We start from the raw sequence: 13,451 nt of genomic DNA, 5'->3' as shown, positions 1-13,451 counted from the left end.
CTCATGACAGCATGAGTATACCTTTGGCTTAAAATGATCAGTAGGATCCAAAACACCATGATGCACATTACAGTAGTATATAAAAGAGCAAAAAGTTTAGGTGGATTGAAAGAAACTCAAACTGAAAATGATAGTTTCATATTACTAACACTCTTTTACTGTTCCAGAAATAATCGTCATCAGAAGCATCATTTATTAGCCATGAGAAGAGAGCTAACAATGTACCAAGACAAAATTTTTCATCAAGAATACTTAGATAATGGAAAATCGTAATTTTGCATTGTCAGTACAAGATGCAAAATCGGTAAGTTTCCAGCCAAGACAAGAAATGAGATAAAAACACTAAAAGAGCAAGTGAGAGAACTATTGGTCCTGGTAAAGAATAAAATGTTCAGTCCAATATATATTATCTGATCTAAAATGGAAATTTTGTATCATTATAAGGAATGTTGCTTTAAAAAGAACAGTGTATTAGAATCTTTTTCAGTGTATAGTGCAGGGTTAATGCTCGAATAAAATGTAATGCTACAATGTATGCTCCGGATCCTTTTACCATATATACTCAACTGTTGATACTTCACGAAGAGCAAAACATACCAATATAAAATTAAAAATTTCCAGGTACAGGTCAAATGTGTGCAATTTGTAACTTTGTTTCTTAAAGGGCAGTTGCATGAAAAATGACTGGGTACAGCTCTTATACAACAAAATTCAATGTAAGGATTCTAGAAAGTCATTCCTCACTGACTCGAGATCTAAAGGGAAAAGGATGTGTAAGCATACATACGTTTAAGCATTGGACAGTAATGATCTCAATCCCTGTTAAACACTCCACAATAGAAAAATTGAGTCCTGATAGTGCAGCATGTCTTGAAAGGGAACAGTAACCTCTGCCGCAGGAATTCTAGTGGTAGATTAACTGCTGAAGATAACATTTTGTGATAATTATCTATTCTATATAGAAATTGCCATTAGTCACTTATTTCTCAACCAGATATCCCTGATTCATGAAATATTGTCTCTGAGCTGCTCAACATGAGGGCTCATGTTAAGATTGTTATCCATGTGCCTATGTCAACATTCTTGTAATGTTATGGAATGTTTCGCAGTCTAATGTAGGTCTGTACATCTCAGCAAGAAGTGTTTGAAAAATCAAAGCGTATGACTATCTTAACCATGTTCATTTCAAACTCAATACAATTTTTGCATTACGATCTTTGGGATGAGTCTCAATGATGAATACTGCACATTCAAAATATATCAATAAATTCAGCAAGACCTGGAATGAATGTCAACTTTCATTCCCTTCATGGAACAATTTCATCCTGGAATGTGTGAAACAGGTTAAGCTGGATCTACATCGATCCAAGGTGCTCTCAGAATCTGGTAACAGGACAACTGACACTGGGGATTGTTTTTAAGGCTTCCTTTATCCCATGAGATATATTATCATTACCATACGTTCTAGTTATTTACGTCTAACCGCTAAAAGTAAGTAGAAACCATGAGCCTTTCTTTTTCCCAACAATGACTATTCGTACTGACACCACCAACAGATATCCTCAGTGTCAATCCCACATAATATTTTTGCAATAAATCTTATTTACATAACTACTTGGCTCTAGAATTAGTGCATGCTCCAAGTTTCACAACAAGCACTAAAAACTATGAAACTCTTCTGGTAGTTTTTCAATGTAAATTCTTGGAGCTCAAGAGAGGATGATAAGCTGTTATATTACCTTTAAACAACTACTGCTATGTTTCTCAATCTGCCCTATTTCTCAAAGTTGGATAAATTCCAATTCATTTATCAATTTTATCTTTCTTCCTAAACTATTCATCTTGGCTACATTTTTCTTTCCTAAGTACAGATACTATACTATTCAAATATACTAACCACTGAAACTATGCTTGACCAAGAAGTGCTTACTCCAGGTTATTCCTTGTGTATGCATATGGCTAACCATATCAGTGCCATGATAATTATTTTAGCACTAGAAAGACAAGCCATTTATCAAAACAGCTTTTTTTTCCTATAGCATAATACTTGACCCAACTGTAAACACTGAAAATAACAGTGGATGAACTTAACATGTACTGGGATTATATGACAAAAACATCACAGTTCAGCTGTGCTTCCCCCTTGCATTAATATTGTAAATTATAAGACCCCTGAGTCACACTGCTACTCTTCAAATCAGAATACTGTACTTCTAAATGAGGTGAAAAATCATGAAAAGTTTAAAGAAACTGGACAGCTATGAACAATGGGAATAAATGAAACATACACAGACAGAAAGCAGTGCAGCAGAAGCTGAGGTAATGCTGCAAAGAAAATTGAGTACCAGTGACAGCATGCAATAAATTCAAAATATGGTAGTTGAACTAAAAACAGACATACCAAAAATAGTATACAGTAATGAAAACAACATGAAAAACGAGAAATTGAATATAAAGATACCACTATGTACTCACTAAACTGAAAATGTAAAAAATAGTTTTTGGTGGAAAAACTGAACTAAAACTTACTGGAAAGTAAAAAGGGACACAATTCCAAGTGTCACCAACAGTTGTACCATCAAGATAAGGTATACTTTGCGAACAAATGCATGACGGATTGCTTTATCTGCAAATGAACCTCCAAAAGTTTCTGGCAGCACATCATCCTTGGGAACTCCAGCATCTCGGTTTCCATCTTGTATGGGAAATCCTCCACCACTGGCATTGTAAACTGGCTGAGCCTATAATATGAAATAAGGATTCTATGTAGTACAAAAGGCAACTTTTAAGTCAATATCATCCTCATTCCTACAGAGTATGCCTATCCACAAAATGCTACTGAACAAAAATGCCTTTTTCCTCATTTGGCCTCAATTTTGTAAAAATTCAGATTTCTTACAGTATACATCAATATAATTTTCAAAAAATAAAGACCAACAAGTATGGGAAGTTTCCTGGTTTTCACCATGATTAAACTAAGCAAAAACTAAATGTCTACACTAGTAATCAGAGCTTCACCTCAAACTATGTACTGTACATGGTGAATACTGTACAGCCTAATGAACGAAGTGCAATTTAACTACTGCATCAACCTTTCTTTTCCAATTACAAAAAATAGTTTTATTCATATAAGCTCAAGCACAAAACACTTATGAATCAAGGCGGCTATCCAAGATTATACCTATTTACCAGTAGTGCATTTCAAAAGGCATGATTCTAACATACAGTATATGAATAATTTCCACTAAAATACTTAGAAAAACTCTCAATTGCAAAACTGATCCTTAATTCTTTAAGCAAAACAAAATAAACATGCCTCATATACTTTACAATCACAATCTAGTTGCCACTTTTGGAATAGCACTACCATCACAAGATTTACTAGTTTTACAGTTTAGCATGTGGCTTTAACTCTTAAATTTATTTTTCTAAGATGAAAAGTTAAAAATTGCCAACACTTAAAATTTGAATCAACACTATTTTCAGTATCTGTGTCATTGCTAAACCATCCATTATTGCCAAAATACAATAATATGACCATTTATTATGACAGTTTAAGATAATTTTTACTTTACCTTAAACATTACGCTTTATGAATTATGGATTTCATCCTTTTCAGAGCTTCAACTAGACTCTACAGTGCTATCAACAAATGAAATACAAGTACATAATGACCAAAAGCTGAACACAATTCTGTTACCTTAATGGTCCGATTAAATTACAGTATTTTACAACAACATGTTACCTTACTGCACCTATAGGGACAAAAAATTACGAAAAAATCATACATGAAAGCCCAATATACTAAGAAAAATTGTTACATATACATTGATTTCAGTACTGAAAATGTAACAAACATGCAAAGTCTTCATATACAAGCTTCTGTATAACTAAAGAATATTAAAAAATTTTAATGCACAAACGTTCCAAAAAGAATCTTGAAACATTCTGGATATACATCTAAAAGTATCTAGTTAAACAATTTCCATTATACGAAATGGTGGTTCTATCAAAACGATAACAGTGAACTTACAGAGCTTTTATTAATTACACAAAATAAAACCTGAGCTCATATTCGCACATGATATCCCAACTTGCAACTGAAAAAAATCCCTAGTTATTCAATTAATAACACTTAATTACTTTGAACTTTCATCTACAATCTTGCAATATATCAACAGAAAAGGCACCAGCACGAAAAGATTGGAGACCATTAAATTTCAATATCATGGACTAGATTTCAAAATGAGAAAAATAGTGTGCTATTTTCAATTTCAACTGGTGCCTTCCCATTAAAGAAGCACGTTGCCACATTGTGTAATTACTCGAATCCCATCTCCATTACAGCGCTCAACTTTTTAGAGTACTACCACATTCCAAATTTATGGATCTTTTTACTACCCCCACTTAATGATTAAATAACCATATCTGCATGTAAACACCCATACCAAAGTTGCTACTAGGCTTAGATGAAGAAGGTGAGGTAATCAATTATTTGTTTTGAAACAGCTTGAAAAGTAAATATGAAAACTGTGTGTCATACAGGACTGATTAAAAGCTTTGGTGGTGAAAGCAAAGCATGTTGTGAGAGTATGTAGATGGGAGAGTGATTGGTTGGGTGTAAAAGAGGGTCCAAGGTAAAAGTGTTATGTTTCCATAACAGTTCAATAACTTTACAGATGGAATGGGCAAGAAAATCAGAGAATGGACAGGAGGTGAAGTGCAAAGTCTGGGGCAGGATAATGAATTGTGAATGGAGATTGGAAGGAATGGTTGATGTTTGCAGATAACAGCAAAAGTTGAGGGCAGTTAAAAGGATAGAAACTAGTGGTTTGGACTTTCAATCACACCCTCAGAGACCATCTAGTTGAGAGTCCAAACTAAATTGCTTTTAAAATATAAAAATTAGATAATCATTTTGAAATAGTTTAACTAAACCACAGAGTTGAGTTACAATACTTAAATTTTCATGGGGCTGTCCTTGATGGATTATAATTTAGTTTCAGATATCCTGTTCAACTGCAAATTGAAAATTTCAAAGGAACCTTGATGGATTATAATTCAGTTTCAGATCTCTTGTTCAACTAAAAACTGAAAATTAAAAAAAAAAAAAAATAAAGGAACAATTCTTTAATTCTTTAAAGATTAAGTGTACTTCAGATACCTAAGTCTGTAAATCAGCATGTGCAACAGGGCCAAATGCTAATACCCGTCAACCTGAAAGATTTCTGTTATACATGCCCTCACATAACATTTCAAAACCTGGTCCTTCCTCCTATGGCCTTTGGGATGAAGCTATTGGGTTACATTGTTACCCTGCTACTTCCTTTGTATGAGGCCAAGAAGAATAATTAATAACAGTTAAGTGATAATAATTTTGGTATAAAATTCTGGTACCTGAATAAAAATTTTAACAATTCAAGTTCAGCCTTCACAGCTGGTATAAAAACTACAGTTCTCTCAAAACAATGCTTACACTTAAAATATAATGGTAACTATGATCTACCACTGCTTTCAACCCATCTCCCCAAGGAAATTTTTCTGCTATTCCCTGTTCCTTATAATTTAATTTTATTTATTTCATCTGTTGCACTTCAATTTGGAATTCTACAGTGGGTATGGAAGTTATATAAAAATTACTCACACTTGATCCCATGGTGTATCTAAGTCTACAACTTTCAATAGCTTGAAGTTCCCACTTCTAAGACTTGAATTGTAAAGTGAATCCCAAAATGAGCAAAACTTAAAAATGAGACCAGTAATGAACAACAAATGGAAGGAAGTGAGTGGGGCATCATTCTTAAAATATGACAACTTCACTCTACAAGTTATATGAAAATGACATTTCTATAAAATAAAATTTTATATATACTTAATAAGTAATTACATAGCTTTAGGTTTCTACTCGTCGTCCGCTATAATTTTGAAATTCAGGGTAGCACTACTTTAGTTTTGCCTAGGCGACTGACACCGGCCACTTTCGGGGTAAGAGAGGAACCACCTCAGCAAATGAGTTCAATATGTTTACGCCTTCCTATCCATGCGAGGGGAGGGGGGGCTTTGATCATGTAATTCCTTGGTAAGTATGTACACAACTTTATTATAAAAATGTCATTTTTATATAAGCAACTTAACAAGTAATTACACAGCTGAATCCCACACTGCAGGAGGTGGGATGCATGGACTCCTCTACTCCAATCCACAGATAATTGTAACGTAAAAAGAATAGAAATATTGCTAGCACTGGTAAAATGCTAGCTGGTTCCTTACCTGGTGAGAGAGCTGCTACAGGAAAGTACTGCCTCTGGATGGCACTCACCTCAGCCTGTAGAGGTGTGGCGATATAGCCAGGGATCGCCTGCTACATCAGTGAGATTCTTTGCAGCAGAGTATCCATCTGCTCGTAAAGAATTAAAAATGTTGCCCCTGCCCTGGGCACAGCACCATACGATACCAGCAAAGAAAAAACAATGCAGTTGCCTAACACCAAAAATTAAAAACCACTACCCAACCACTAAAAGATAAACTAGTGGGCACTCCAAGTACCTAGTACCCCCAGGCTCCCCTATAACTCGACAACCCTAATCAAGGCGAAAATTAAAAGGATTGAAGGAATACTTCCTACACTCCTCCTCCTCCCAACACCATGCCAGCAACCGAAATTGGATACAAGGCACTGCAATTTTCTGAAACAGTTTCAATTTCAAGCATGTGATGCAAAAACTGATATGCATTTCCAAAACGTTGTCTGGATAATAGCAGAAATAGACAAATTATGTTTGAAAGCCATGGATGTGGCTACCACCCTCACTTTATGCGCTCTTACCTTCACTAAAGGTGACACATCCTCCTTAATCTGTGAGTGAGCTTCCAGGATAAGCTCTCTCATAAAAAATGTTGAGAGGACAAGAGGGGTTCTTTACTGAGCAACAAAGGTTGTTTGAAACACCACGAATCTTTTCCATTCTTAGCAAATAGTATTTTAGTGCCCTTACGGGGCAGAGTCCTTCCTTCCTCTTCAGGACCTAGTATGTCTATCAGATTCTTTATAATACAGGAGTGAGGCCAGGGATTGGAAGGGGTCTTGTCTTTTGCTAAGAATCCTAAGGTAAATGAGTAAATTGCATTACCCTGAGAGAATCCAGTTCTCTTGTCTATTGTGTGTAGCTCACTCACGCGCTTGGCAGTAGCTAAAGCTACCAGAAACAAAGTCTTTTTTGTGAGGTCCCTCAAAGAGACTGAATTAAGAGCTTAGAAATGTGGTTCCAACAGCCACTTAAGGACCATGTCCAGATTCCAGGCTACCAGTTTTTCTTCTTTTTGTTTAGTTGTATCAAACGACTTGATGAGATCAGACAGATCTTTATTAAAAGAGATATCTATTCCCCTGTGTTTAAAAACTGAGCTCCACATTGCTCTGTAGCCCTTAATGGTTGAGCAAGACCGACCTCTGGATGATTTTAAATAGAGTAGGAAATCACCAATCTCTGCTACAGACATCTTAGAAGACGAAATGTTGTGTCTTTTGCACCAGTCATGGAAGACTGTCCAACTGGCCTGATATACCTTGCTAGAGGATTGTCACCTGCACCGAGCAATAGTGTCTGCAACTGCTTTTGAAAATCCTTTTGCTCATACAAATTTGCCGACAGTCTGAATGCGGTCAAGGCCAGAGTGGACAGTCTTTGATGGAACTGCCTGAAATGCGGCCGTCTGAGTAAATTACGTTTTTGAGGCAACAGCCTCGGAAAGTCCGTCACAAGCTCCAGCAAGTCTGGGAACAATTCCTGGGCTGGCCAGATTGGTGCTACTAGTCATTGTTGCATTTTGGTGATTCCGGAACTTGTTTGACTTCCCTCGCCATCTTGAATGGAGGAAAGGCATAAAGGTCTTTGTCCGACCAATCTATGAGCACTGCTTGTGGATCTGGGGGTGGTGACCAATACAGAGGGAGATGATGGTTCTTTGCAGTTGCAAATAGATCCAGAACTGGCTTTCCCCACAGTTTCCAAAGATCTAGGCACACTAGGGGGTCTAGAGTCCATTCTGTGGGGAAAACTTGTTTTTGGCGGATCAGTTTGTCCACTAACACTGAACCTCCCCTGAATGAACCTGGTTAGGATCTGCAACTGATTCTGATCTGCCCATATGAGAAGGGCTCTTGCTGCTTGGCAAGGGGTAAACGAATGTGTTCTCCCTGCTTCTTGACACAGGACAGTGCCATAGTGTTGTCCGAGTGGACAGTCACTGTCTTTCTGGATACTTCACTTCTGTTGCAAATCCTTGCAATCCCCACTGAATTGCTGTCAGTTCTTTTACACTGATGTGCCACTCCTGTTCTGGGTACCAAAGGCCGCAGACCTCCCTGTCTCCCAGGAGAGCTCCCCAACCTAGGTCTGATGCGTCTGAATAAAACACTAAGCTGGGGCTCAGAGGAGGGAGCAACTTCTCTTGAGGGAGCTTGTCTCTTGATTTCCACCAAAGCAGTTCCTGCTTTATTTCCCGAGTTATTGGAAAAATGAAAGTGTCTGGGCATTTCGTTCTGTTCCAACTGACTTTCAGAAAGAACTGTAAGTTCATGTGTAGCCTTCCCTGGGTTACAAATTTTTCCATGGACGAGAGGGTCCCTAACAGGCTCATCCAGCTGTTCACAGAGCAGGACTGAAGGGAGAGGAATTTGTTCACCTTCTGAAGGCAGGAGTCTATCCTTTGGGGAGATGGAAAAACCCAAGAAATCAGTGAGTTTATCCTTATCCCCATATATGCTATCTCCTGAGAAGGAGTCATTTGAGACTTTTGAAAGTTTATTAGAAGGCCCAATTTCTGGGTTAGAAGGGTCTTTGCAAGATTCTCCACACATCTGTCCTTCGACTGGGAGCGAATGATCCAATCGTCCGGATAAAACAAAATGTTGACCACCATCAGATGTAACAATTTCGATATGGGAGCTAAGACTCGCGTGAAAACCTATGGAGCCATGGACAGGCTGAAGCAAAGGGCTCTGAATTGATACACCTTGTCCTAGAAAACAAACCTTAAGAACTTCCTTGAGTCCTGATGAACTGGGACATGGAGGTAGGCATCCTTCATGTTCACCGAAATCATCCAATCTCCTTGGCGAATGGATGCAAGGACGGACTGTCTCATTTCCATTTGAACCTGGTTTTCTGGGCATACAAATTCAGGGCACTCACATCCAGAACTGGCCTCCAGCCCCACAAGGCCTTGGGGACTACAAACTGCCGATTGTAGAACCCCGGAGAGAAGGTGTCCTTGACCAAATTTGATGGCTTCTTTCTCGGGGAATGAAGACACTTATCGGGAGAGGGCGGAAAACTTCTCGGAGCCTACAGAGTAGGCCGTCAATATGACGAGAGTGCTGGTTAAAGGAGGCTTACGCAGGAAAGGGATTGAATAACCTTCCCTCAACACTTCCACAATCCAGGTTTCTGTTCCTCTCCCTTCCCAACGCTCCCAAAAGTGGAGGAGTCTTGCTCCCACAGGAGTGTGGAGGACGAGATTCTCACTTGCATCCAGGTGGCTTATTGGAAGACTTCTTGATTGCCCGAGGGGTGAATCGGGCACTTGCGCGAGGTCTGGGAAAATCTCTTTGCCTGCCCCTACCACGAAAGGGCTGAGGTTGAACTGGGAAATCTGTCCTCGAATTAAAAGCAGGAGTCTCTCTAGGGCATCTTGCTGACTAAGCAAGGAGGTCCTGAATAGACTTTCTGCAGATCAGAAGCAATCTGCAGAACTGTAGCTTGTGGGAACAAGTGTTTCTGATCAAGCGGAGAAAAGAGGAACTCGGACTTCCGCGAAAGGTTTACTCCTTTTGTAGTGTAGGAACACCAAAGCTCCCTACTCTTTAGAATACCCATTGCAAATAGGGAGGATAATTCCAGAGAACCATCCCTTATGCCCTTATCAAGGCAGGAGATTACCCCTAAAAGTCCAAAGAGTAGTCTTCAGGAACATGAAGACAATCCTTGACCTTGCGTGCAAGGGCTCCTACTGCCCAGTCTAGTAAGCTGAGCACTTCGAAGACTTTGAAGAGGTACTGGATTAAGTGGTCCAGTTCCAATGTCAAGCAAAGGACCTTCGCCAAATTAAACGCCGACCTTCGGGGAGAGTCTATCAACCTGGAGAAGTCTCCCTGGGATGGGGCCTCTCCAGTTGCATAAGACAAATATCTCCTCTGAGACAATCAAGAAGGAGGGCAACTAAAGGAGGCTCTTCTCTGCTCTCTCTTGCTCGAGAGCCAACTCTCTACCTCATGTAGAGCTTTCTTAGCTGAAGAGGACAACACCATTTGAGGCAGTCTCAGAGTTAACTGTCTCACTGTCCATCAAGTAAGTCGAAGCCGGGCACGCCAGAGCCGCAGGTGAGGAAAAATCTGGAAACGTCACCAACAGGAACCTTAGCAAGGAGGTATACACTGTAGGAGGGGTGACAGCATCCACATCATCTTCCTCTGAAAAAATGGGAGACAGCTCCGCAAGAGGTTGAAGCATCGAAGGGGTTTTCTTGATTAAATCCAAGATCAACTGAAAGGAAGGATCCACTATTGAGGGTGCCTGTTGTGCTGAAGCTAGAGATTAAGGGTGAGAGAGCTGAGCCGTGGCTGGGAATGATACTGCAACTGCAGGAGCAAGCACTTGTAGCGTCGAAGAAGAGACAGGGAGTACTGGCATCCCAGGAAGCTTGGCAGCTAGTGGGGGCTCGGAAGCTAAAACAAGCTTGGGTGTAAATAGTCTCTCCTGCGGCAAGATGCAGTCGGGTGCCAATGGGGGCTCGGGAGCCAACGGGTACTCAAGAGGCCAACAGGCGCTTGGGAGCTAACGGGAGCTCAGGAGCCAACTGTCACTCAGGAGCCGATGGACGTTACGAAGACAACGGACGCTCGGTAAGGACTGAATGTTCTGCAACATGTTCAGGAGCCAATGGGAGCTCTGGTGCCAATGGGCGCTTTGGCGCAAAAGACTGCTTCCTGGAAGTCTCACTAAAGATTTGGTCACTGCTGAGTGCTCCGGAGCTAGACAGTGCTCATGAGCTCAGGGGAGCTCAGCAGAAGCTACAGTTTCAGGAGCTGGGTGCTCGGGAGCTAATGGGCGATCAGACACTATCTTATGCCCAGACGCATTTCTCCAAACCAAGATGCATCAGCAGCAGACAAGTTCCTTGATGAAGAAGAGTGCTTAAGAGCAGGAGCTAGCTTAACCGACGAAATCTGTCCCACCAACTCCAAGTGATCCTGGGAGAAGTGTTCCGGACCGTCCCAAAAACATGACGAAGCATTACTGCGCTTAGACTAGAATCACTAATAGATACAGGCAGCTCTCGTTATGGGTTGCATTTCTGAGGGTGTGATGATAACCGAACATCGCGTAACCGAAATTGGCGATTTCGTACTTGAAGGCACGGGCGCTCTGTTAGATATGTATCGGCGCCGAGCAAGCGGAAAGCTGTGATTTTCAGCATCGTACCGCCGATATTCATCGCTATGCCTCCCATAAACCGGATCGCTGAGCAACCGAGGATCGCCTGTACACTAGATGAAAGACGGGTCCACTTCCATCGGTGACACTTTCCAGAAGGTCAGAAATTGATCGCACACAACAGGTCCGACTGAGAGGCGACTCCCTGTGGGTAGACCCCACCGACCTCCTTTGGGCTACCAGTTTGGTTCTTTCTAGGTTTAGGGGAGTTTGCCAGGGACCTTTGCCTACGAGAATCAGCGGGACAGACAGCCATCTCCTCCACTGACACTTCACCAGCACTTTAACACTTAACTTGTCCATCAGGACCTTCACTGAAGCGCCTAACTGCTCCATTGTGTTCATTAACCACCCAATTTTAAGGTTAACTTTCAACTCAAGGCTGGCAATGGGGCCAGGATTGGGAGTAAGGGAGCCAGGGTGAGGAGTGGTTGGTACAGACTGAGAAGTGGGATTGCAGGTAGATGGAATAATAGACACAGAATCAGAAATATCATCAGTAACAGAAGCTGCCTTCCTCTTCTTATCTGTGTCTAATTTAGTTAAATGAACTATTCAGTCTTCCACATTTTAACATCCCAAAAAACACATTCACCACAAGTCAAGTTAGGAGAACATATTTGACCCCTAGAAGTCGTGCAGTGTTTGCGGGTCATAACAGGATTTAGTTAATTTAGTATTGCAGCAAAACTCTGGGAACCAGAATCTGATATAGCCAACAAGTCACAAGTCAACAAGCCTAATAATAAAGTCTAGAGCAGAAAACCAGTAAAATTTGGTAACACTGTCTGAAAAATAGTCTGTGCTGAAAACGCTACCAAAAATGACAATACTTCACCAATTGTTGCCAAATAAGATCAACTGAGAAGCAAAAAATTCCAAAAAACCGATGCTGCTAATCACTGTATCCACAGCCATCAGCTGGCAGAAACATATTGAACTCACCAATCACCTAGCCAAAACAATAGTAGCACTACCGCGAATTTCAAAATTATAGTTGCCGACGCGTAGAAACCTATAGCTATGTAATTACTTGGTATGTTGCTTACATAAAAATCTGTAGTAAATATATGCAGTCTCTAGAACCTTAAGGGTCACGAATCCACCAAGATCAGACTCTGTCCTACTCTTCTTCCACAGTTCTAGCTTTATTCATTAATGACAAAGTTGAAGTGTTAAACGAGTGAAAGGAAAAGACAATGAATGATAAGTAATAGAACACAAGTGACACGAAGCTAAAAACTGATGGGATGCTGCACCAGCATCAAAGTAATGACTTCAGCGCACTGTCAGCAAAAGCTCTTACAGGTAAGCGAAATGTCAAGATTCTTCTGCTATCAAATTCTGCTTATTTCCTATTATATCTACATAATTAACTTATAAATTTTCAAATTTCACTTCAATTCTAATTTTATAAAAAAAAAAAAAAAAGCAAGGATCACAACAATTATCATTTGGACTTTGACTTGTAAGTGAAGTAATTTATAACAATCACTAACCCATTGAATTGCTTGACCTACTGACCCTGGTACATATTACTTTACTTTGATAATTCAATTTTGCTGAAATGAAACAATCCACATCCATCTCAAAAATGTCCTACCTACCCTGTCTTACCATATAATTTTAAAAATACTTCAAGACATGCTGCATGACTTCTGACCAAACCTTTTTGATTATATACTAAATACAATCTGAATTAAACTAAAACAATTAAACTGAACATATAAGTTAAGAATTACCGATATATTACAGTAATCCAAAAAGCAGCACTAAAAGTTAACATTGTCATTACCATTACTGTTAAGTTACTTTAACAAGGCCAATAATCACATTGCTAGAAACTCAGGGGTCACCTGTAGGATTTATTCCTCAATCAGAGGCTAAAAGTGGGATGGATGAAAAGTAAAGGGCAAAAAACATTGCAGCAAGGGCCAATGGGGTGCTAAAAAAAGA

At 39.8% G+C, this 13,451-nt stretch overlaps 1 protein-coding gene across 16 annotated transcripts in view; it reads right to left on the bottom strand.

Annotated features, from left to right (window-relative positions):
- LOC136844420 (protein lifeguard 3-like) overlaps nt 1-13,451 on the bottom strand; it is a 137,735-nt gene that overhangs the window by 89,023 nt on the left and 35,261 nt on the right. For all 16 annotated transcript variants that reach the window (XM_067113602.1, XM_067113601.1, XM_067113610.1 and 13 more), the window contains one exon: nt 2,530-2,741. In XM_067113602.1, coding sequence (XP_066969703.1) covers nt 2,530-2,741 — 212 coding nt within the window. The remainder of the gene's footprint in view (nt 1-2,529; nt 2,742-13,451) is intronic.

Source organism: Macrobrachium rosenbergii, chromosome 12, assembly GCF_040412425.1.
Source record: "Macrobrachium rosenbergii isolate ZJJX-2024 chromosome 12, ASM4041242v1, whole genome shotgun sequence".
NCBI classification, from domain to species: Eukaryota; Metazoa; Arthropoda; class Malacostraca; order Decapoda; family Palaemonidae; genus Macrobrachium; species Macrobrachium rosenbergii.
The sequence above is the reverse complement of the archived record's forward strand: the minus strand, read 5'-3'. Positions and strand labels throughout refer to the sequence as shown.